Source organism: Cuculus canorus, chromosome 30 (genome assembly GCF_017976375.1).
Source record: "Cuculus canorus isolate bCucCan1 chromosome 30, bCucCan1.pri, whole genome shotgun sequence".
NCBI classification, from domain to species: domain Eukaryota; kingdom Metazoa; phylum Chordata; class Aves; order Cuculiformes; family Cuculidae; genus Cuculus; species Cuculus canorus.
The window spans coordinates 1,002,949-1,024,374 of NC_071430.1; the positions used below are offsets into that span (position 1 = coordinate 1,002,949).

The 21,426-nt window shown below is 58.7% G+C and overlaps 3 protein-coding genes across 6 annotated transcripts; 2 read left to right on the forward strand and 1 right to left on the reverse strand.

Annotated features, from left to right (window-relative positions):
* Window positions 1-1,231: 1,231 nt before the first annotated feature.
* LOC104068072 (uncharacterized) lies at window positions 1,232-2,251 on the forward strand. Its single transcript, XM_054051889.1, has 2 exons — window positions 1,232-1,486; window positions 1,637-2,251. The coding sequence occupies exons 1-2, from the start codon at window positions 1,480-1,482 to the stop codon at window positions 1,861-1,863; spliced, it is 234 nt and encodes a 77-aa protein (XP_053907864.1). The 5' UTR covers window positions 1,232-1,479; the 3' UTR covers window positions 1,864-2,251.
* Window positions 2,252-3,361: 1,110 nt separating this feature from the next.
* On the forward strand, window positions 3,362-20,636 carry NXNL1 (nucleoredoxin like 1). 3 transcript variants are annotated; one of them, XR_008447435.1, is made up of 2 exons: window positions 3,362-3,715; window positions 19,628-19,765. XR_008447435.1 is itself a non-coding variant. In XM_009556724.2 (2 exons), exons 1-2 carry the CDS (start codon window positions 17,682-17,684, stop codon window positions 19,914-19,916), a joined length of 612 nt encoding a protein of 203 aa, XP_009555019.1. In that variant the 5' UTR covers window positions 17,461-17,681; the 3' UTR covers window positions 19,917-20,636. The 3 variants fall into 3 exon arrangements, 1 of the variants encoding a protein (XP_009555019.1); XR_008447436.1 differs by lacking the exon at window positions 19,628-19,765 and adding an exon at window positions 10,282-10,407; XM_009556724.2 differs by lacking the exon at window positions 3,362-3,715 and adding an exon at window positions 17,461-18,004 and having other exon boundaries at window positions 19,628-20,636.
* SLC27A1 (solute carrier family 27 member 1) lies at window positions 4,612-16,315 on the reverse strand. 2 transcript variants are annotated; one of them, XM_054051875.1, is made up of 12 exons: window positions 16,074-16,315; window positions 11,990-12,384; window positions 11,742-11,903; window positions 10,827-10,896; window positions 10,652-10,743; window positions 10,417-10,526; window positions 8,605-8,814; window positions 8,222-8,285; window positions 7,849-7,986; window positions 7,047-7,211; window positions 5,724-5,870; window positions 4,612-5,017 (listed from the first exon to the last, which is right to left on the reverse strand). In XM_054051875.1, the coding sequence occupies exons 1-12, from the start codon at window positions 16,238-16,240 to the stop codon at window positions 4,860-4,862; spliced, it is 1,878 nt and encodes a 625-aa protein (XP_053907850.1). In that variant the 5' UTR covers window positions 16,241-16,315; the 3' UTR covers window positions 4,612-4,859. The 2 variants fall into 2 exon arrangements, with proteins under 2 accessions (XP_053907850.1, XP_053907849.1); XM_054051874.1 differs by having other exon boundaries at window positions 4,614-5,017; window positions 8,222-8,348.
* Window positions 20,637-21,426: the final 790 nt, after the last annotated feature.

The window sequence follows — 21,426 nt, forward strand, 5'->3', positions numbered from 1 at the left end:
CCCCAGGACCCTTCTAGAAGCTTTCTGGGACCCCCAGGACCCCTCTAGAGCCCCCCAGAAGCCTTCTAGGACCCCCAGGACCCTTCTAGAAGCCTTCTGGGACCTCCAGGACCCCTCTAGAGCCCCCCAGAAGCCTTCTGGGACCCCCAGGACCCTTCTAGAAGCCTTCTGGGACCCCCAGGACCCCTCTAGAGCCCCCCAGAAGCCTTCTGGGACCCCCAGGACCCCTCTAGAGCCCCCCGGAAGCCTTCTGGGACCCCCAGGACCCCTCTAGAGCCCCCCAGAAGCCTTCTGGGACCCCCAGGACCCCTCTAGGGCTCCCCGGAAGCCTTCTGGGACCCTCAGGACCCCTCTAGAGCCCCCCGGAAGCCTTCTGGGACCCTCAGGACCCCTCTAGAGCCCCCCAGAAGCCTTCTGGGACCCCCAGAACCCCTCTAGAGCCGTCCGGAAGCCTTCTGGGACCCTCAGGACCTCTCTTGCAGCCTTCTCGGACCCCCAGGTCCCTTCTAGAACCCTTCTGGAACCCCCAGGAACCCTCTAGAGCCCCCCAGAAGCCTTTTAGAAGCCCCCGGACCCTTCTAGAAGCCTCCTGGGACCCCCAGGACCCCTCTAGAGCCCCCCAGAAGCCTTCTAGAAGCCCCCAGACCCTTCTAGAAGCCTCCTGGGACCCCCAGGACCCCTCTAGAGAACCCCAGGTCCCCTCTAACAGCCTTCTGGGACCTCCAGGACCCCTCCAGAGCCCCCGAGAAGCCTTCTGGGACCCCCAGGACCCTTCTAGAAGCTTTCTGGGACCCCCAGGACCCCTCTAGAGCCCCCTGGAAGCCTTCTGGGACCCCCAGGACCCTTCTAGAAGCCTTCTGGGACCCCCAGGACCCCTCTAGAGAACCCTAGAAGCCTTCTGGGACCCCCAGGACCCCTCTAAAGCCCCCGAGAAGCCTTCTGGAACCTCCAAGACCCCTCTAGAGCCCCCGAGAAGCTTTCTGGGACCTCCAGGACCCACCTAGAGCCCCCGAGAAGCCTTCTAGAAGTCCCCAGACCCTTCTAGAAGCCTCCTGGGACCCCCAGGACCCCTCTAGAGAACCCCAGGTCCCCTCTAACAGCCTTCTGGGACCCCCAGCACCCCTCCAGAGCCCCCGAGAAGCCTTCTGGGACCCCCAGGACCCTTCTAGAAGCCTTCTGGGACCCCCAGGTCCCCTCTAGAGAACCCTAGAAGCCTTCTGGGACCCCCAGGACCTCTCTAGAGCCCCCCGGAAGCCTTCTGGGACCCTCAGGACCCCTCTAGAGCCCCCCAGAAGCCTTCTGGGACCCTCAGGACCCCTCTAGAGCCCCCCAGAAGCCTTCTGGGACCCCCAGAACCCCTCTAGAGCCCCCCAGAAGCCTTCCCCTCTCTCGCAGGTCGGTAACGCGGTGCCTCCTCCCCTCGCCAAAGCCATCGGCCTGGAGATCAAATCCTGCGTCACGGCGAAGCTGAAAGAAGCCATGGCGGGTACGTAGCGTCGCCAAGCGGCGTTGGCTCCGACGGCGCCGTCCCTCCATCCTTCCTCGGAGAAAAGGGGAAGGGATTGTGGGTTTTGGGGGGATCCCTCGGCTTTGAGGGGGGAGAAACGTCTTCATCTCCTCAATGGCTCTTCCTCAGAGCTCAACGCTGCTGAGAAGGTGGAGGCCGTGAAGGTGGAATCTATGGAGAAGGTGGAATCTATGGAGAAGACGGTGGCCATGGAGAAGGTGGAGGTGGCCATGGAGAAGGTGGAGGTGGCCATGGAGAAGATGGGATCTATGGAGAAGATGGGATCTATGGAGAAGGTGGAGGCCATGGAGAAGATGGGATCCATGAAGGTGGAGGCCATGGAGACGGTGGGCTGATGCGCGGGCTCTCCGCCAGCACGAGGGCTCCAACCATGCACTGATTTCTTTGAACCCCTTTTTCTTTCTCTTCCTTTTCCTCGAGGTTTTGGGGTGGGTTTGGATTCCTGTCCGTGGGGGGCGGCACTGGGGGCGGCACTTGGCGTGGCCTCCACCGCCCCCTCCGCTCGTCTCTGTCTTCTGGCTGCTGTCCGTGATGGTCCAACGCCACCACCGCCGCGCCAACCCCCCAGGGCAGAGCCTTGAGGGACCCCCAAAGCCCGACCTCGGCCTGGTGGGACCTCCCCGACCTCGGCCTGGTGGGACCTCCCCGACCTCGGCCTGGTGGGACCTTCCCGACCTCAGCCTGGGGGGACCTCCCCGACCTCGGCCTGGTGGGACCTCCCCGACCTCGGCCTGGTGGGACCTTCCTGACCTCGGCCTGGGGGGACCTTCCCGACCTCGGCCTGGTGGGACCTTCCTGACCTCGGCCTGGGGGGACCTTCCCGACCTCGGCCTGGTGGGACCTTCCTGACCTCGGCCTGGGGGGACCTCCCCGACCTCGGCCTGGTGGGACCTTCCTGACCTCGGCCTGGGGGGACCTTCCCGACCTCGGCCTGGTGGGATCTCCCTGACCTCGGCCTGGTGGGACCTTCCCGACCTCGGCCTGGTGGGACCTCCCCGACCTCGGCCTGGTGGGACCTTCCCGACCTCGGCCTGGTGGGACCTCCCCGACCTCGGCCTGGTGGGACCTCCCCGACCTCGGCCTGTGGGGACCTTCCCGACCTCGGCCTGGTGGGACCTTCCCGACCTCGGCCTGGAGGGACCTCCCCGACCTCGGCCTGGTGGGACCTTCCTGACCTTGGCCTGGGGGGGACCTCCCTGACCTCGGCCTGGTGGGACCTCCCCGACCTCGGCCTGGTGGGACCCCTCAAGACCTGGTCCTGGTGAGACCTCCCAAGACCTCGTCATGGTGGGACCTCCCAGACCTCCTCCTGGTGGGACCCCTCAAGACCTGGTCCTGGTGAGACCCTCCCAGAGGTGGTCCTGCTGAGACCCCTCGCAGAGGTGGTCCTGGTGAGACCCTCCCATTCCAGAGGTGATCCTGGTGGGAGGTCCCAGAGTGGTCGAGGTGGTCCTGGTGAGACCCTCCCAGAGGTGGTCCTGGTGGGACGTTCCAGAGGTGGTCCTGGTGAGACCCTCCCAGAGGTGGTCCTGGTGGGACCCTCCCAGAGTGGTCGAGGTGGTCCTGGTGAGACCTCCCTGACCTTGGCCTGGTGAGACCCTCGCAGAGGTGATCCTGGTGGGACGTCCCAGAGGTGGTCCTGGTGGGAGGTCCCAGAGTGGTTGAGGTGGTCCTGGTGAGACCTCCCTGACCTTGGCCTGGTGGGACCCTCCCATCCCCGAGGTGGTCCTGGTGGGACGTTCCAGAGGTGGTCCTGGTGGGACCCTCCCAGAGGTGGTCCTGCTGAGACCCTCCCATCCCAGAGGTGGTCCTGGGGGGACCCTCACATCCCAGAGGTGGTCCTGCTGAGACCCTCCCCGAGGTGGTCCTGGTGGGACCCTCCCATCCCCGAGGTGGTCCTGGTGGGAGGTCCCGGGCTGAGCTGTGGCTTTCGGCCTTCGCTCCCTCTTTTTACGCTGCGCTGTACGAGGTGGGAATCGCGACTTTCTGTAGTTTTTATATGTTGTAATACTTCAAATAAATCTCTCCTATAAATTATAACCCCTGAGGAGAACCTGAAGCTCCACCTCCTCCATGGGGAGTCCTTCCTGACCAACGCCTGCGGCCGTCTCTGCGTGGAGCGACCACAGGAGACGGGAGAAAAGCTGTGGGGTCAACGTCTCTATGGACGTCTGTGAGGCCTTCAAGGTGGGTCTCCACCAGTGTCCATCCAACCGAGCCGGAGAAGAACGGGGGGGTGTGGAACGTTGGGTGGAAGAAGAGGAATTGGAGGGTTGAGGGGTCAAATGTTGGGTGGAAGAGGAATTGGATGGACAATGGTTGAGTGGATGAGGAATTGGACGATGGGTGGAACGTTGGGTGGAAGAGGAATTGGATGGACAATGGGTGGAAGAGGAATTGGATGGACAATGGGTTGAGAGGAAGAGGAATTGGATGGACGATGGTTGAGTGGATGAGGATTGGGCAATGGGTGATGGGTGGAACGTTGGGTGGAAGAGGAATTGGAGGGTTGAGGGGTCAAATGTTGGGTGGAAGAGGAATTGGATGGACAATGGTTGAGTGGATGAGGAATTGGGCGATGGGTGATGGATTGAACGTTGGGTGGAAGAAGAATTGGATGAACGATGGATTGAATGTTGGGTGGAAGAGGAATTGGATGGACGATGGGTTGAGTGGATGAGGAATTGGATGGTTGAGGGGTCAAATGTTGGATGGAAGAGGAATTGGAGGGTTGAGGGGTTGAGTGGAAGAGGAATTGGGTGATGGGTGATGGGTTGAACATTGGGTGGAAGAGGAATTGGATGGACGATGGGTTGAGAGGATGAGGAATTGGGCGATGGGCAGAACGAAGGCGTCGCCGTTAACGGGGCCGAGGGGGCGGAACCAAAGTGTCACCGTTAACGAGGCCGAGGGGGTGGAACGGAGGCGTCACTGTTAATGCGGTCGAGGGGGCAGAACGGAGGCGTCGCCGTTAACGGGGCCGAGGGGGCAGAACCAAAGTGTCGCCGTTAACGGGGCCGAGGGGGCGGAACCAAAGTGTCGCCGTTAACGAGGCCGAGGGGGCGGAACCAAAGTGTCGCCGTTAACGAGGCCGAGGGGGCAGAACCAAAGTGTCGCCGTTAACGAGGCCGAGGGGGTGGAACGAAGCCATTTCCCTCATTCCGGAGGGAAATCCGGCCTTGCGACGCCGTTCCGTAGGCAAGAGGGGAGTTAACGAGGCGGAAGGGTTAACGAGCAGCCCGGGAGGCGGTGCCCTCGGAAGGGACTCCGGTGTTTTCCAACCACCCATGAATGGCGTTTTTTTTTCTCGACGATACTCAACGCGAGCGGTTCACAAAGCGGCTTTTCCCGAGCAAATCCTTTCATAGAGGCACTCATCCAGGGGGACGTATTTTCCCATCTGGAGATCGAGGAAGAAGAGGCGATCGGATGTCTGTTGGGGGTCGAAGCCTTCTCGCTGCAGACGGGTTTTTTGGATCTTGAAGGTTCCTTCAAAAGAGGAGAAAGAAATCAAAGCTCTCGGCAGAAAAAAACCCCCAAATCCGGCAAATCGCGGGCGTTCCCTCTAATTTTTAAGTGGTGGAAACTTCCTAAAGGTCTCCATTGGATCTCAGGTGGTGGAAACTTCCTAAAGGTCTCAACTGGATCTCAGGTGGTGGAAACTTCCTAAAGGTCTCAATTGGATCTCAAGCGGTGGAAACTTCCTAAAGGTCTCAATTGGATCTCCAGTGGTGGAAACTTCCTAAAGGTCTCAATTGGATCTCAGGTGGTGGAAACTTCCTAAAGGTCTCCATTGGATCTCAGGTGGTGGAAACTTCCTAAAGGTCTCAACTGGATCTCAAGAGGTGGAAACTTCCTAAAGGTCTCAATTGGATCTCAGGCGGTGGAAACTTCCTAAAGGTCTCAATTCTCACTTCTCAGGACCAGGCTGAGATCCAGGAAAATTCCCGGGAAGTGGAAAGCGGTGGGATACAACCGCCAAACAGGAGCCGCCTCGGAGCGGAGCAACAGAAAGGGATCAGGAGTGGGACGTTCCCCCTCCTCTGGTCATGGGTTCTCGGTGCAAGAGTTGGGAATTGGCCGTTCCTTCTGAGCTCCAATCGTCATTTCTCCTCGTGGTCCCTCTGTGGGGACGTTTATTCCCACCTGGAATGGGGTAGAAATGCTTCCAAGTTCCTTTGGAGATGGCCGATACCTGTGGTGTCAACCTGGGGCAGAAGGCGGAGGAAGACGGGTCGGGCGTAGGGCGGTAGGACCTTCTGGAGCGCCTGGTGGAGAACGTTGGGGTTGATCTTGGCCGTGGGATCTGCGATCGCTGCCATTCCCGCTTTGCCCTCCACTCCTGGAAGAGAAAAAGCAAAGCAGGAATGGATGGAAGAACCTCACGGAGTTCAACCAGGACGAGCGCAAAGCTTTGCGTCGAGGAAAGGATGACTCAAAGCATCAGGAGATGATGGAAATGACCAGATGGGGAAGAGCTTTGTGGAGATGAGGGAAACTGAGGCAACCTGAGCCGGGGTCGGGCCCTGCAGTGCGCAGAGAAGAGCCACCGGGGAGGAGGTGAGGGTTCTCCTCCTCGGCTCAGCCCTAAGGAGGTCCCAGATGGAGTTTGGGACCAGCTCTGGGTTCCTCAACTCCCCGAGGACCAGGAACCACCGGAGAAAGCCCCGTCGAGGGGACGGAGATGAGGGAGTGGAGGAAAGGAGAAGGCAGAGAAGGAGGTCCCATCCGCGCTGCTCCGTATCCAAAGCATGAGGAGCAGGAGGAGAGGACCGGATTCTGCCCAGAGGTGCTCAGCGCCAGGACAAGGGGCACCGGCCACAAACCGGAGCTTCGGAAGTTCCACCTGGACACGAGGAGAAGCTGCTTTGCTGTGTGGATGAAGGATCGTGGACCCCACCGCCCGCGGGAGGTGTGGGATCTCCCTTCTTGGGAGGGATCCAAAGCTGCCTGACCATTCTCCGGTGTGTGACGTGGGGTCCTTCCGGCTCTGGGATTCCATCTTTTCCCCTCTATGTCTTCTCAAGAGGAAGCACAAAGGCTCCAAAAGAAATCCCACCGCCACCACCAGAGCCTCCATCCCTTTGGCCAAAGCTGAAGCCGCTCCGAAAGCTCCACCAGTTCTGGTTTCCCACCGGATCAGAACTGAAGGCAAAGGACTACAAGGAGTGGGTTCACCCGAGGTGTCTACAGCGGCCGTTCCATCCCATCCTGGGACCTCTCTGACCTCCATCCCACCCCGTGCCCGGATTCCTCAGGGACGTATGGGCCTCTGCACCCATGGAAGAGCCTCTTCACAGCCAGAGCTTCGCCACAGCTCACGTAAAAACGAACCGTTTCATGACCCAAAGCTTCACCGCTGGTCAGAAGAAACACCCCGAGCTCCTGGTCCGGATATCTTTAGACATCCAGTTACAACAGCGACAGTTTTCCACCCGTTCCGACACAAATCCGGCACAAGTCGCCCCGATGTTCTCCCTTCTCCTCAAGCTCTGAGAGCTCCAAGTCGACGTCTTACCTGGAACCTCCACTCCGTAGACCGCCACGTCCGTCTGGTTGAGGATGTGACTCAACGTTCCCTCCACTTCGGTGGTGGAGACGTTCTCTCCTCTCCATCGGAAGGTGTCCCCGCTTCGATCTTTGAAGTACATGTAGCCGAGTTCATCCATCACCAACACATCTCCTGGGAGAGGAGACACCAAAACTACCCTTCAGATCCGGGTTCCGCTCCGTGTGGCCACTTCGGCACCTGCGCCGCTGCTCTTCCGCGTGGGAGAAAGAAAAAAGGACAAAGAAAAGAATCCCTTCCTCTCAAACGTGGCTTTTGATGACATCTGGAACTGCTGCGACCTTCAAAGCGCCAACACTTCTGCTCAGAGGACCATTCGGGTTGGATAAAAGATCTTTCAGATCATTGATTCCTCTCCAAAATCATGGAATGGGTTGGGTTGGAAGGGACCTCAAAGCCCATCCGGTTCCAATTCCACGGGCAGGGACACCTCCCAGCGGATGATGGGCTCCAAGCCCCATCCAACGTGGCCTTGGAGACCTCCAGGGATGGGGCAACCACCACAACTCTGGATAACCCATTCCAGGGCCTCTCCACCCTCCCAGGAGAACGTTTCTCCCCAACATCTCATCTCAATCTCCCAACATCTCATCTCAATCTCCCCTCTTGCAGCTCCAAACCGATCCCCTCATTCCATCCCCGATCCAAAGCTCCTCCCCAGCTTTCCTGGAGGTCCCTCAAATTGGTTTTCCATCCCAGATTTATGTCTCTGGAGACCACCGTTTGTCTGAAGAACCTCCATAATTCATACCCGAAAGATAGGCTCGGTCTCCTTTCCGGAGCACGTTGCAAGCGATCTTCTTGTTGGTGGCGCTCTCGTTGACGTAACCATCGAAGCGCCGCAGCGGATCCTCCTGATTGATCTGCCCGACGAGCAATCCCGCTTCTCCTGCACGGAATGACACCCAGAGGTCACGTCAAGCTGAACCTCCTCCACATCAGCTCCCGAAGCCGCTCCGATTGCGGAGGAAGGAAGCATCGAATAGTTTGGGTTGGAAGAGACCTTCAAAGCTCATCCAGTTTCAAGGAACCGGGATTGAACCAACCCTCAACCAACCAAAGCTCATCCTACGGTTCTTTGAGGACCATAAAGCTGCTCCTGATCCGTCCCGGTTAATGCTCACCCGGACGACAGGGAACGCAGAGCCCTCTGGAATCCCGGATCAGCTCCATCGTGTCCTCGTTGACCTTCACCAAACGAATGGGATAAACGTTGGGCAAAATCCGACTGTTGAAGCCACAGGCTCCGACCTTCCAAGAGATGGAAAAAAGAAACCAACCCCACGGTTGAAGGTAACGGCTCCAAGTTTTGCTTTGCTGCTTCCGGGGAACGGTACCGTCTTTTCTCCTTTTCCATTTACCATCAAATTCACCCAAAATGGGAGTTTTAACCCAATTTTTTTTGGCGTCTGCCACCTCCTCCTCACCACCGCTTTAACTCCTTCCCAGCTTGGACATAAAGACTTGGAGGAACCGGTGGAGTTTTTCCTCCTCACGTACCCCTCACCTTTCCATCCAAGTTGGCGATGCTGCAGTTACATTCCGTAGCTCCGTAGAATTCTCCGATCTGCTTAATTTGGAAGCGTTTGGTGAAGTCCTCCCAGATGGTGGGTCTCAAACCGTTGCCCACCGCCAACCGGACGCAATGTTGGGTTTCCGAGTCTCGGACGGGTTGGTTGAGGAGGTACCGGCAGATTTCTCCGATATACTGAATAATCTGAAGGAACAAACACAAAACCAACGGCTCAGGTTTTTGGAGGAACCTCAAACGGTCCCGGAAAAGCCAACGGTGAAGTTGCGGAAATGGGAAAGTCAAAGAGTTTGAATCGGTTTTTGCGAATTCAAGGAGATGGAGCTGTTGGGGTGAGTTCCAGAGGAAGCCCCGGAGACGACGCGAGGGCTGGAGGAGAACCTCCCGTACGAGGGCAGGATTGGAGAAGAGAAGGCTCCGAGGAGTCCTTAGAGCAGCTTCCAGGATGGAAAGGGGCTCCAGGAAAGCCCTCTGGATCGGGGATGGGATGAGGGGATGGGGTTTGGGGCTAAAAGAGGAGAGATCGAGGTGAGATCTTGGGGAGAAATGTTCTCCTGGGAGGGTGGGGAGGCTCTGGAATGCGTTGCCCGGAGCAGCGGTGGCTGCTCCATCCCTGGAGGGGTTGAAGGCCACGTTGGATGGGCCTTGGAGGCCCTGAGCCAGTGGGATGTGTCCCTGCATGTGGCGTTGGATCTGGATGGGCTTTGAGGTCCCTTCCAACCCAACCCATTCCATGACTCTCTGAAGCCGGTGCTTCTTGGCACAAAAAGAAAGAGGTAAAACAGAGTCAGGAAGGAGCTCAGGAGGAAACCAGAGTGGACGAAGATCAAGAAGAGCTCTTGGGCTTCCACGGATGCGCTGGAACCTCCGGAAAGAGGGGGGGAATGAGCAACCAGCCATAAACCATGAACTTGGCCAAATGAACTGCAGGCAGAGCCGAGATCCCACTACCAGGAGTGGAGATCCCACCACCAGGGATGGAGATCCCACCACCAGGAGTGGAGATCCCACCACCAGGGATGGAGATCTCGTTACCAGGGATGGAGATCTCATTATCAGGGATGGAGATCTCATTATCAGGGATGGAGATCCCACCACCAGGGATGGAGATCTCGTTACCAGGGATGGAGATCCCGTTACCAGGGATGGAGATCTCGTTACCAGGGATGGAGATCTCGTTACCAGGGATGGAGATCTCGTTACCAGGGATGGAGATCTCATTATCAGGGATGGAGATCCCATTACCAGGGATGGAGATCCCATTACCAGGGATGGAGATCTCGTTATCAGGAATGGAGATCCCGTTACCACGGATGGGAATCCGGTTATCAGGGATGGAGATCTCCTTACCAGGAATGGAGATCTGGTTACCAGGGATGGGGATCGTGTTACCGGGGGGACGGAGATGCCATTACCGGGAGCGGAGATCTGCTCTTGGCTCTAAACGCTGCCGGTGGGGGAAGGGACAAACACGGAGGAGCAGAAGGAGCCGCTTAAATTAGAAGGTGATGTGGACACCAACACCCCTCGATGTTTCTCGGCCGTCAGAATTCTTTGGCAGAGAATCTCCGGGCGTTTAAATTGCAGCAGAGCAGCAAAGCCATCGACTGCCTCAGTGTCTCATTTAACTTTGTCAACTTTACACCAAAGCAGAGGACGAAGGGGATCCCAAAGCCCACAATCACACGGCGCCAACAATCGGAAAAGGCCGCGGTGTCGGGATGAGGAATGGATTGGGGATGAGTCGCATTCCCGAGCGGAGCAACGGATTACCGGCAGAGCCCTCACCGTGCAACGGTATTTCCGGCAGTCATCCCAAAAGCGACTGGCTGAGAACTTCTTACGGATAACCACGGTGAGGCCGTGGATTAGACATTGTCCGACTCCCATGATGTTACCTGGAAAAAAAGAAAGAAGCATCGCTGGGATCACTCTGACCATTCCCGGACAGGGATGGATGAAGGAACTGCTCTGAGGAGCTCAACGCCTCCATTCCACCTCCGAGGAGGAGGAGGACTCCTACCGGCGGAATGGTAGAGCGGAAGGCAGTTGTAGAGAACATCTTCCGGGCGCATTCTGTAGGCGTAATATCCGAAGGCAGCGATCCGGTAATACCTGTGAGACAAAACGAGTCCTCAAACGTGAAGTTTGGGGCCTTCCTGGTACGAAGAGGGGAAAAATTCAGCCCAGATCCTCACCTGCTGTGCACCACGATGGCGGCTTTGGGCATTCCCGTGGTTCCGGAGGTGTAGATGTAGAAGAGGCGATCTGAAAGAATGGAAAAGAGGTATCGGAGATGGCTCCAAACAACTCAAAGATATCCTCTGTGGGGTTTGCGGCTGAGGAACGGCTTCCAGACGGTGGAGTCGCAGCCGATGGAGAAGCCACGCGGCATCCGTAACAGTGGATCTAAGGAATGACGTTTGCCGAGCTCCGAGAACCCTGGAAACCCTTCATTTTCCGGGTCAGACATTCCTTCCAAATCCATGGAGAAGGAAGATCTTGACCTGGGCCTGACCGGAGCGCAGATTCCTGGAGCTCCACCGTCGCAAAATAGAATCTAAAGGATTCTCTTCCCAATATCTTCCAACAGAGCCGCTTTAAGAAGCGCTTAATTAAGTTTTACAGTCCAAAATATGGACCGGAGACCACTTGGTGTTATCCTTCCCCTTTCCTGAATCCTAAACCCACCGGAACTTCTCCTCTTTGCCAACACACACATTCCAAGGAAAGGTTTTCCTGGCCCGGAAATCAGCCAGGCTGTAAATACCACGGATCGAGCAGGTGGGTGGGCAAAGATGGGGGAGCGGGGCCAAATCCTGCTCCTCCCACACACCTTCCGGCGGCTCTTCACCTGTAACTCAGGAGTTGCCTTCCAAAAGGCACCAAATCCATTCGTTGCGTTAAAACTCAGGAGCTTCCAACAACAGGAAACTCAACACTGAAGCCCTCGGAATGAGGATTTGGGAGGTTTTTCCTTCTCGTTTTCCTCCTTTCTTCTATCCGTGAGCTCAAACTGGGATGATTTCATCCCTCTGAGCTGCTCCGGTCCCTCATTTCACTCTCACTTTACCCCCATCCCACCAAGAGAGAAAATTCACAGCTGGAATTACCATCCAAAGCCTTGGCCGGGATCGGAGCCGGAGGCGACTTCGACGCAGCGCTCAGAAGAGGATCGAGATGCCTGGTGTCCGCAGGAACGGCAGCCGCGTCGTAATCACCAGAGCAGAACTTCACCATGTTCTTCCCCAACATCCCGTTGACTTCGGATACGGCTGCGAAACAACGGAAAAAAGTCGTTTTTGGCCTTGAAAACGACGCCAGAGTTGAGTTGGCCGCGAGGTCCCACCCGGAGCCTCACCTGCAGAGAGTTCTCCTCCAAAAACAACACCTTTGGCGCCCGAAGCCGTCACGCAATAAACCAACGAATCCAACCGTAAGTTGAAGTTGATGAGAGCCGCTTCGATGCCGATCTTCGCCATCCCCAACCAGAGGCCGACGAATTCAGGACGGCTTTCCATGAAGATGGCGATGACGTCCCCCAAGTGGAAGCCTTGTTGGTAGAAGAAGTTAGCTACGGCGTTGGAATATTCATCCAGCCTCCGGAAGGTCCATTGTTCACCGGTGGCCTCGTAAATAAGAGCCACTTTGTCCGGGTGCCTTTGGACGACGTCCTGGAACATCTTGGGGATGGTGCTCTTGGCTTTCTGATGCCTTCGCAGTTCGTACTTGACTCGTAGCAGCACTGAGAGGCCACTGCAGTGGAGAAAGAGCACAACAACGTCAATTCCAGAGCAATTCCAAAGGAAAAGGGATGTGGGAAGGACGTGCGCTCTCCCTATGGACACCCAGGACACACGCTCTCCTTGGTGGGACACCCAGGATGAACGTTCTCCTTGGTGGGACACCCAGGACACGTGTCCTCCTTGCTGGGACATCCAGGATGGGTGTCCTCCTTGGTGGGACACCCAAGATGCACGTCCTCCCTGTCGGACACCCAGGACATGTGTCCTCCTTGCTGGGACACTCAGGATGAACGTTCTCCTTGTTGGGACACCCAGGACACGTGTCCTCCTTGGTGGGACACCCAGGAAGGACGTTCTCCCTGTTGGACACCCAGGACACGGGTCCTCCTTGGTGGGACATCCAGGAAGGACGTTCTCCCTGTTGGACACCCTGGACACGTGTCCTCCTTGTTGGGACACCCAAGACGCACATCCTCCCCGTTGGACACCCAGGACATGTGCCCCCCTTGTTGGGACACCCAAGATACGTGTCCACCTTGCTGGGACATCCAGGACGGACGTCCTCCCTGTTGGACACCCAGGACACGTGTCCTCCTTGCTGGGACATTCAGGACAGACGTCCTCCCCATCGGACACCCAGGACACGTGTCCTCCTTGGTGGGACACCCAAGACACATGTTCTCCGTGTCGGACACCCAGGACACGTGTCCTCCTTGGTGGGACATCCAGGAAGGACGTCCTCCCTGTTGGACACCCAGGACACGTGTCCTCCTTGGTGGGACACCCAGGACACTCCCCGCTGTCACCTCCCCGTCATGGGACATCCGGATGCCCCAGAACGTGGAATCCCTGTTGCTCTCCACAAACCCACAGCTACGTGAACACCATCCGCAGTGTCCGTCGCCCTTTTTCCGCACTGTAATCCGTAGGGAATCCTCCTTCCAACACGGCCAACTCTTAAATTGGGTAAACTCCATCTTTTAAGGACATCTCCTCCTCTCCTAAAAGCAAAGACCTGGCAACCACTGCTGGTACCCAGACGGGAAGTGAACGTTCTCCGTACGGGAAGCGCTTTTTCCTGCCGGGACATCTCGCAGCACCTTTGTGCCTCTTCGTCCATCCCTGGAGACCTGAAAACATTCCAAACCTCCTCCGTGATAACGCAGGGCTCTGCTCCAAAGAAAACAAAGCCAAAGGTTTCTCCTTTTGCCCAGGAGATGAGCGGACCGTACGCTATCCGGGATATTCGATGCCGAGAACAGCAACTGCTCCTTAAAGGAACAAAGCGGACTCTTCTCGTGGGGCTTTTTGTGGTCTTCCCTCATTTACAACGCTAATTAGAATCATAGAATAGTTTGGGTTGGAAGAGAACTTGAAGATCATCCAATATTGACCTCCGGCAACGAGCAGGGATACATCCCGCTGGATCAAGGGCTCCAAAGCCCATCCAACGTGGCTTTGAACCTCTCCAGGGATGGAGCGGCCACCGCTGCTCTGGGCAACTCCTTCCAGGGTCTCCCCACCCCTCACGGTGAAGAAGTTCCTCCTCATGTCCAGCCTAAACCTTCCCCTCTCCAGTTTGTCCCCATTGTCCCTCATCCCATCACTCCAGAAGGTTGGGAACAGCACCTCCTCAGCCTTCCTGGAGCCCTTTCCCTACTGGAAGCTGCTCTGAGGTCTCCTGGGAGCCTTCTCCAGGCTCAACAACCCCAACTCTCCCAGCCTGGCCTTGGACGGGAGGTTCTGCAGCCCTCGCATCATCCTCGGAGCTTCCTCCGGGCTCGTTCCAACAGCTCCATCTCCTTCTTCTCTTGGAGATTCCAGAGCCGGACCCAATCCTCCAGATGAGGTCTCACGGAGAAGAGCCGAGAGGGGTGGGATCCCCTCCCCGGTCATCCTTCTCTTGATGCAGCTCTGCTCGAAGCCTCCAAAGCACCAGCTGGAATTTAAACCTTGGCATGGGAAGACGGATCCATGGGATCCCATCATCCGGGAGGGAACGACCTGTTGCCTCCGTGCCTTTGCCTAACGCTTATCCCTCGGATCCAAAGAGAAATCCATTAAAGACCACCACTATCCAACCACCGAGAGCGGCTCCGGGCACACGGATGGGATCACATTCCCTTCCCGGAGGTGGGAAAAGCCACGAGGCAGTGGATGGGGGGTTTTTCCACCTTTAAAACGTTGCGCAATGAGAGTTTGGAAGAGTCCCCAAGAGCCGGGAAGGACATTTAATATTAGAGCTTGGGAATCCCTGGAGTTCTCGTGACAGAGAAAGACGGAGCTTCGGGAAAAGGGGGAGGATTGTGCTCCAGAAAGAAGTTGTTGGCAACGGTCAGGGCCGAGGCGAGCGCCGAGCGGTGCCAAAGGCGGAACAGAAGAGCCTTTTTACTGCCCAGCGGCGCTTCCGAAACCTTTCCAAAGGGTTTCATTCCACCCAGTTGGGTTCTGTCACCATTCCCGGGAGGAAACGGCTCCTCAAAGCACAGTGACAACCCCAGCGGAGTTGGCAATGCCAAAGCCCTTAAATCCTCCGGAATAAACCCTCACCGAGGTCTAAAAAATAAACCCCCCCTCCCCCCCCGAAGGTGGCGATGGCCGTGGCCCAAAGAGGGGGAGAACGCTGCGGAGCGGCTGCGCTCTGCGGAGCGCTCGGGGGACAGAGCGGACGGAATCGCCCCATGAGCCCTTCCACGACCCCCCCCGATCGCTTCCAGGACCCCCAAATTGCTTCCAGGCTGGATCCCCCCCCCACCATTTCTTCCGGCACCCTCTGATCCTTTCCAGGACCCCTTCCAACCCCTTCCAGGACCCCCCTGACCCCTTCTAGGACCCCTTCCAGCCTGGATCCTCCCTTGACCCCTTCCAGGACCCCCCGATCACTTCCAGGCTTGATCCCCCTGCCACCATTTCTTCCAGCACCCCCTGATCCTTTCCAGGGCCCTTCCAGGACCCCTTCCAGCCTGAATTCTTCCAGGACCCCTTCCGACCCCTTCCAGGACCCTTCCAGGACCCCTTCCAGCCTGAATTCTTCCAGGACCCCTTCCGACCCCTTCCAGGACCCCTTCCAGCCTGAATTCTTCCCTGACCTCTTCCATGACCCTTTCAGGACCCCTTCCAGCCTGGGCTTTCCCCTGACCCCTTCCAGGGCCCTTCCAGGACCACTCTGACCCCTTCCAGCCTGGATTCTCCCCTGACCTCTTTCCAGGACCCCCTGACTCCTTCTAGGACCCCAGTGGACCCCTTCCAGAACGCCCCTGACCCCTTCCATGACCTCCTGATGCCTTCCAAGACCCCAATGGACCCCTTCCAGGACCCCTTCCAGCCTGGATCCTCCCTGACCCCTTCCAGGACCCCAATGGACCCCTTCCAGGACCCCCTGACTCCTCTCAGCACCCCCCAACCCCTTCCAGGACCCCCTGACCCCTCTCAGGACCCCCTGACCCCTTCCAGGACCCCAATGGACCCCTTCCAGGACCCCCTGACTCCTCTCAGGACCCCCTGACCCCTTCCAGGACCCCAATGTACCCCTTCCAGGACCCCCTGACTCCTCTCAGCACCCCCCGACCCCTTCCAGGACCCCAATCGACCCCTCCCATGACCCCTGACCCCTTTCAAGTCCCCAATAGACCCTCTCAAGGACCTCCCAGGACCCCCCGCCCCCCCTCCCGCCTCAGCCCCGTTCCCGCCCCCCCTTACAAGACGTCTCTGGGCGCCGTCCGGTAGAGGAGCCGCAGGAGCCGCCACCCGCCGCCCCCGAGGCAAACCCCGACGGTGGCGGCCAAAGTCCAGGGCCAGGGAGCGCCGAGGAGGCGCAGGAGCCCGAGGGAGCCGAGGGAAGCGGCGCACAGCCCCGCCGGGTGCATCGTGCGGGCTCCGGGCCCCGCGCGGGGGCTGCGACGCTCCCGCCGCTCCGCTCCCGCCGCCGGACCCGCCCCGGACCCGCCCCCCGGCGGACCCCATTGGCTGAGGGAGGGGCTGCGAACGCCCATTGGACGATGCGCCTGTCAATCAAAGCAAAGGGGCGGGGCGAGCCCTGCAGCCCTCTATCCCCACCCACCGAGAGCTCCCATTGGCTGAGGGAGGGGCTGCGAACGCCCATTGGACGATGCGCCTGTCAATCAAAGCGAAGGGGCGGGGCGACCCTGCAGCCCTCCAGCCCCACCCACCGAGAGCTCCCATTGGCTGAGGGCGGTGCTGCGGTCGCCCATTGGACGAAGCCCCTGTCAATCAAAGCGAAGGGGCGGGGCGAGACCTGTAGCATCTGGTCCCTCCCCCAGAGAGCTCCTATTGGCTGAGGGCGGTGCTGCCGGACCCCCATTGGACGAAGCCCCTGTCAATCAAAGCGAAGGGGCGGGGCGATACCGGTAGACGCTGGACCCGCCCACCGAGTGATCCCATTGGCTGAGGGCGGCGCTGCCGGTTCTGGAACCCCCCGGGACCCCCAACTCTAAGACCCCCAATACCGGCACCCCCCGGGACCCCCAACTCTGAGACCCCCAATTCTGGCACCCCCCGTGACCCCCAACTCCGGGACCCCCGATACCGGCACCCCCCGGGACCCCCAACTCTGAGACCCCCAACTCTGAGACCCCCAATACCGGCACCCCCCGGCACCCCCAACTCTGAGACCCCGGATACCGGCACCTCCTGGGACCCCCAACTCTAAGACCCCCAATACCGGCACCCCCTGGGACCCCCAACTCTGGGACCCCCCATACCGGCACCCCCCGGGACCCCCAACTCTAAGACCCCCCATACTGGCACTCCCTGGGACCCCCAACTCTGGTACCCCCAATACCGGCACCCCCAACTCTGAGACCCCCCATACCGGCACCCCCCGGGACCCCCAACTCTAAGACCCCCCATACTGGCACTCCCTGGGACCCCCAACTCTGGTACCCCCAATACCGGCACCCCCAACTCTGAGACCCCCGATACCGGCACCCCCCGGGACCCCCAACTCTGAGACCCCCAATACTGGCACCCGCCGGGACCCCCAACTCCGGGACCCCAGTACTGGCGCCCCCCGTGACCCCCAACTCCAGGAACCCGATTCCGGCACCCCCCGTGACCCCCAACTCCGGACCCCGATTCCGTCCCCTCCAGCTCCGGCGCCCCCGACCCGGTCGCTGCCCTTCCCATTTAAGCCGATTATGTGGTGCTCCGGCAAATCCGGCGGCATTAACAGCCGCCATCGCTGTTGCGATTGAGGAGTGCTTGGAGTGATCCGCGTCTCCTCACCCGTTCCCGCGCGGAACGTTCTCCGGATCCCCACCTCCGGCTCCATCGCCTTCACCCCTTCCCATGGCCGCGCTCTTCACCGGGAAGGTCCTGATGGCCAACGGCGACGAAGACGAGGTGGAGACGGAGCGCGAGCTGAACCGGGCGCTGGAAAACAAGGTTGTACTTCTCTACTTCGCCTCATCGCGGTGTCCGCGCTGCCGGCGGTTCTCCGCGCTCCTCAAGGATTTCTTCTTACGGTTGACGGATGAGTTTTACGTCGAGCGCTCCTCGCAGCTCGTCTTGGTTTACGTATCCCGGGATGAGACGGAGGAGCAGCAGCGGGATTTCCTTCGGAGCATGCCCAAGCGTTGGTTGGCCGTACCCTTCGGAGATGCCTTCAAAAGGTATGGCGCCACTCGAGGATCCTGCGTTCCCGGTGGTCCTTCCGTCGTCTCTTGGGCGGGGGTTGACATTCCTGGTGGTCCTTCCGTCGTCTCTTGGGCGGGGGTTGACGTTCCCGGTGGTCCTTCCATCATCTCTTGGGCGGGGGTTGACGTTCCCGGTGGTCCTTCCGTCGTCTCTTGGGCGGGGGTTGACGTTCCCGGTGGTCCTTCCGTCGTCTCTTGGGCGGGGGTTGACGTTCCCGGTGGTCCTTCCATCATCTCTTGGGCGGGGGTTGACGTTCCCAGTGGTCCTTCCATCGTCTGTTGGGTGGGGGGTTGATATTCCCTCTTTTCCAGCCCTTTTCCCTCTATTCCATCCCCAAGCGGAGCCGTTGGCGTAGTGTGAATGGGAAAAAAATTGTTTATATTCCGCCTATTTAGAGAGCGAAAATATTCCGTCTTCTTTCCGTCGCACTTTTTAGGGATGGGGTTTTTTTCATCCCGATTCCTTCCAGGTGGGAAATGGAGTGGGAAGTGGGTTGGGAGCCCTCATGCGTTGCTCGTAACCTCGGAATAGGGTGGGAATAAAGAAGGGCAAAATGAAGGGAGGAGAAGCTCCACAGCTTGGAAAGCCCAACGTGATCCCGGGTTTCATCCGACGCCGTAGGACCAGCGCGGAGGGAGGAGATTCCGTCCCTCTGCTCCGCTCTGGAGGACCCACCTGGAGCCCCAACGTTTGGTTTTGGAGTCCTCGGGATGAGGAGAACTCATCATGGAGGTGATCCAAGGGTTGGAGAACCTTCTGTCCGAGGCTGAGTTGGGGTTGTTCAGCTGGAGAAGAGACCTTAGAGCAGCTTCCGGCGTGGAAAGGGGCTCCAGGAGAGCTGGAGAGGGGCTCTGGGTGAGGGACAGGGAGAGGAGAAGGGGTTGGAGCTGCAAGAGGGGAGAGGGAGATGAGATCTTGGGGAGAAAGGTTCTCCTGGAAGGGTGGAGAGGCTCAGGTTGCCCAGAGAAGCAGTGGTTGCTCCATCCCTGGAGGGGTTGAAGGCCACGTTGGATGGGCCTCGAAGCATCGGGACCCGGCGGGAGGTGTCCCTGTCCGTGGAATTGGATCTGGATGGGCTTGGAGGTCTCTTCCAACCCAACCATTCCATGTTCCAGGATCGACCTCCCCATCGTGGCCCCGGTTCCTCCATCCCTGGAGGTGTGGAAGGCCACGTTGGATGGCCCTCGGAGCAATGGGATCCCATGGGAGGTGTCCCTGCCCATGGAATTGGATCTGGATGGGCTTGGAGGTCTCTTCCAACCCAACCATTCCATGTTCCGGGATCGACTTCCCCATCGTGGCCCTGGTTGCCCCACCCCTGGAGGTGTTGAAGGCCACGTTGGATGGGCCTCGGAGCATCAGGAACCCGCGGGAGGTGTCCCTGCCCATGGAATCAGATCTGGATGGGCTTGGAGGTCTCTTCCAACCCAACCCATTCCATGATTCTGATTACCAGTCATGGCCAAATGAAGGGGTTCCATCGGGGCTCCGCGTCGCTCTGCACCGCGTCCACCATGGGCACCGTCTGGTGAGGATGGGGAGCGATGGGAACCCCTAAACCCTTCCCGATTTGAGGTTCCTCCCGCTTGGCCTTACAGGGAGCTGGAGCTGCGCTTTGCCGTATCCGAGGTGCCGGTGGTGGTGGTGTTGAAGCCCAGCGGGGACGTAATCGTCGGCAACGCCGTGGAGGAGATCCAACGCGTGGGTCCCGCCTGCTTCCGGAACTGGCAAGAGGCCGCCGAGCTGGTAGACCGGAATTTTCTCTTGGCCGAGGATCCGGAGGATTGGACCAGGAGAAGCATCACCGATCCCCTCCGCCGCCTCAAGTACAAAGTGGACAAGAAGAAGAACAAGGAACGGGAAGAGGAGAGTGATGAAGTGTCTTAAGGGCTGCAGTGGCCGTTGAGGAACATCTCAAGTTGACGCCTCTGGACCACCAACGTCCATCGGTGCTGTAAATACCCGCTAAAATCCCGTTAGTTTTCCCAAAAGGTGATTTGGTTTAAGGGAACTGTGATCTCGTGGCTTTTCCCACCATGGTTAAGACCATGAAGATATTCCCACCTTGATTGGACGCCGTTGGCTTTTGAACAGCCGAGAACCCAACGGTATAAAGATCCCACCACGACACTTTGGTTGTTGGTTTGATGGGAAAGTGAGAAGTGAAGGAACCCGATCCAACGGAAGGTGTCCCGGCCCGCGGACGGGGTTGGAACTGGATGGGCTTTGAGGTCTATTCCAACTCCAACCATTCCATGATTCTATGACATCCTCCAGCGTTTGGGTTTGGGTTTCACTGAGAAGAACTGGAGAAGGGTTGGGAGGGACAAAGGGAGCTGAGGGACAGCAGCTCAGGACCATCCCTGACGCAGGTGCTAATCCCTTCCGTTCTTCTGTCCCGAGAGAGGGTTCCCTAGAGGGGTCCTGGGGGTCTTAGAGGGGTCTCGGGGGTCCCTGGTGGGATTTCAGAGGGGTCCCAAGGGGTCCTGGAGGTCCCTAGAGGAGACCTGGGGGTCCTAGACTGGACCTGGGGGACCTTAGAGGGGTCTTAGGGGTCCTGAGGGCGTCCCTGAAAGGGTTCTGGGGGTCTTGAAGGGGTCTTGGGGGTCCCTGGTGGGATTTCAGAGGGGGCCCAAGGGGTCCTCAGGGTCCCTAGAGGGGACCTGGAGGTCCTACACTGGACCTGGGGCACCTTAGAGGGGTCTTAGGGGTCCTGAGGGCGTCCCTAAAAGGGTTCTGGGGGTCCTAGAGGGGTCCTGGGGGGCTCTTGAGGGTATTTTGGGGTTCCTAGAGGTATTTTGGGGGTCTCTAGAGGGGTTTCAGGGAGTCCTGGAGGTCCCTAGAGGGGACCTGGGGGTCCTAGACTGGACCTGGGGACCCTAGGTGGGTCTTAGGAGTCCCTAGAGGGGTCCTGGGGGTCTTAGTAGGGTCTTGGGGGCCCCTAGAGGGGTCCTGGAGGGTCTTAGTAGGGTCTTGGGGGCCTCTAGAGAGGTTTTGAGGGTCTTAGTGTGGTCCTGGATGTCCCTAAAGGGCTTCTGGGGGTCTTAGTGGGGTCCTGGGTGGTCTCAAGAGGTCTCCTGGGGGTCCATAAAGGGCTTCTGGGGGTCTCAAGAAGTCTCCTGGGGGTCCCTAAAGGGATTCTGGAGGTCTCAAGAAGTCTCCTGGGGGTCCCAAAAGGGCTTCTGGGGGTCTTAGTGGGGTTCTGGGAGGTCTCAAGAAGTCTCCTGGGGGTCCCTAAAGGGCTTCTGGGGTCTTAGTGGGGTTCTGGGAGGTCTCAAGAAGTCTCCTGGGGGTCCACTAAGGGCTTCTGGGGGTCTTAATGGGGTTCTGGGGGTCTCAAGAAGTCTCCTGGGGGTCCCTAAAGGGCTTCTGGGGGTCTTAATGGGGTTCTGGGAGT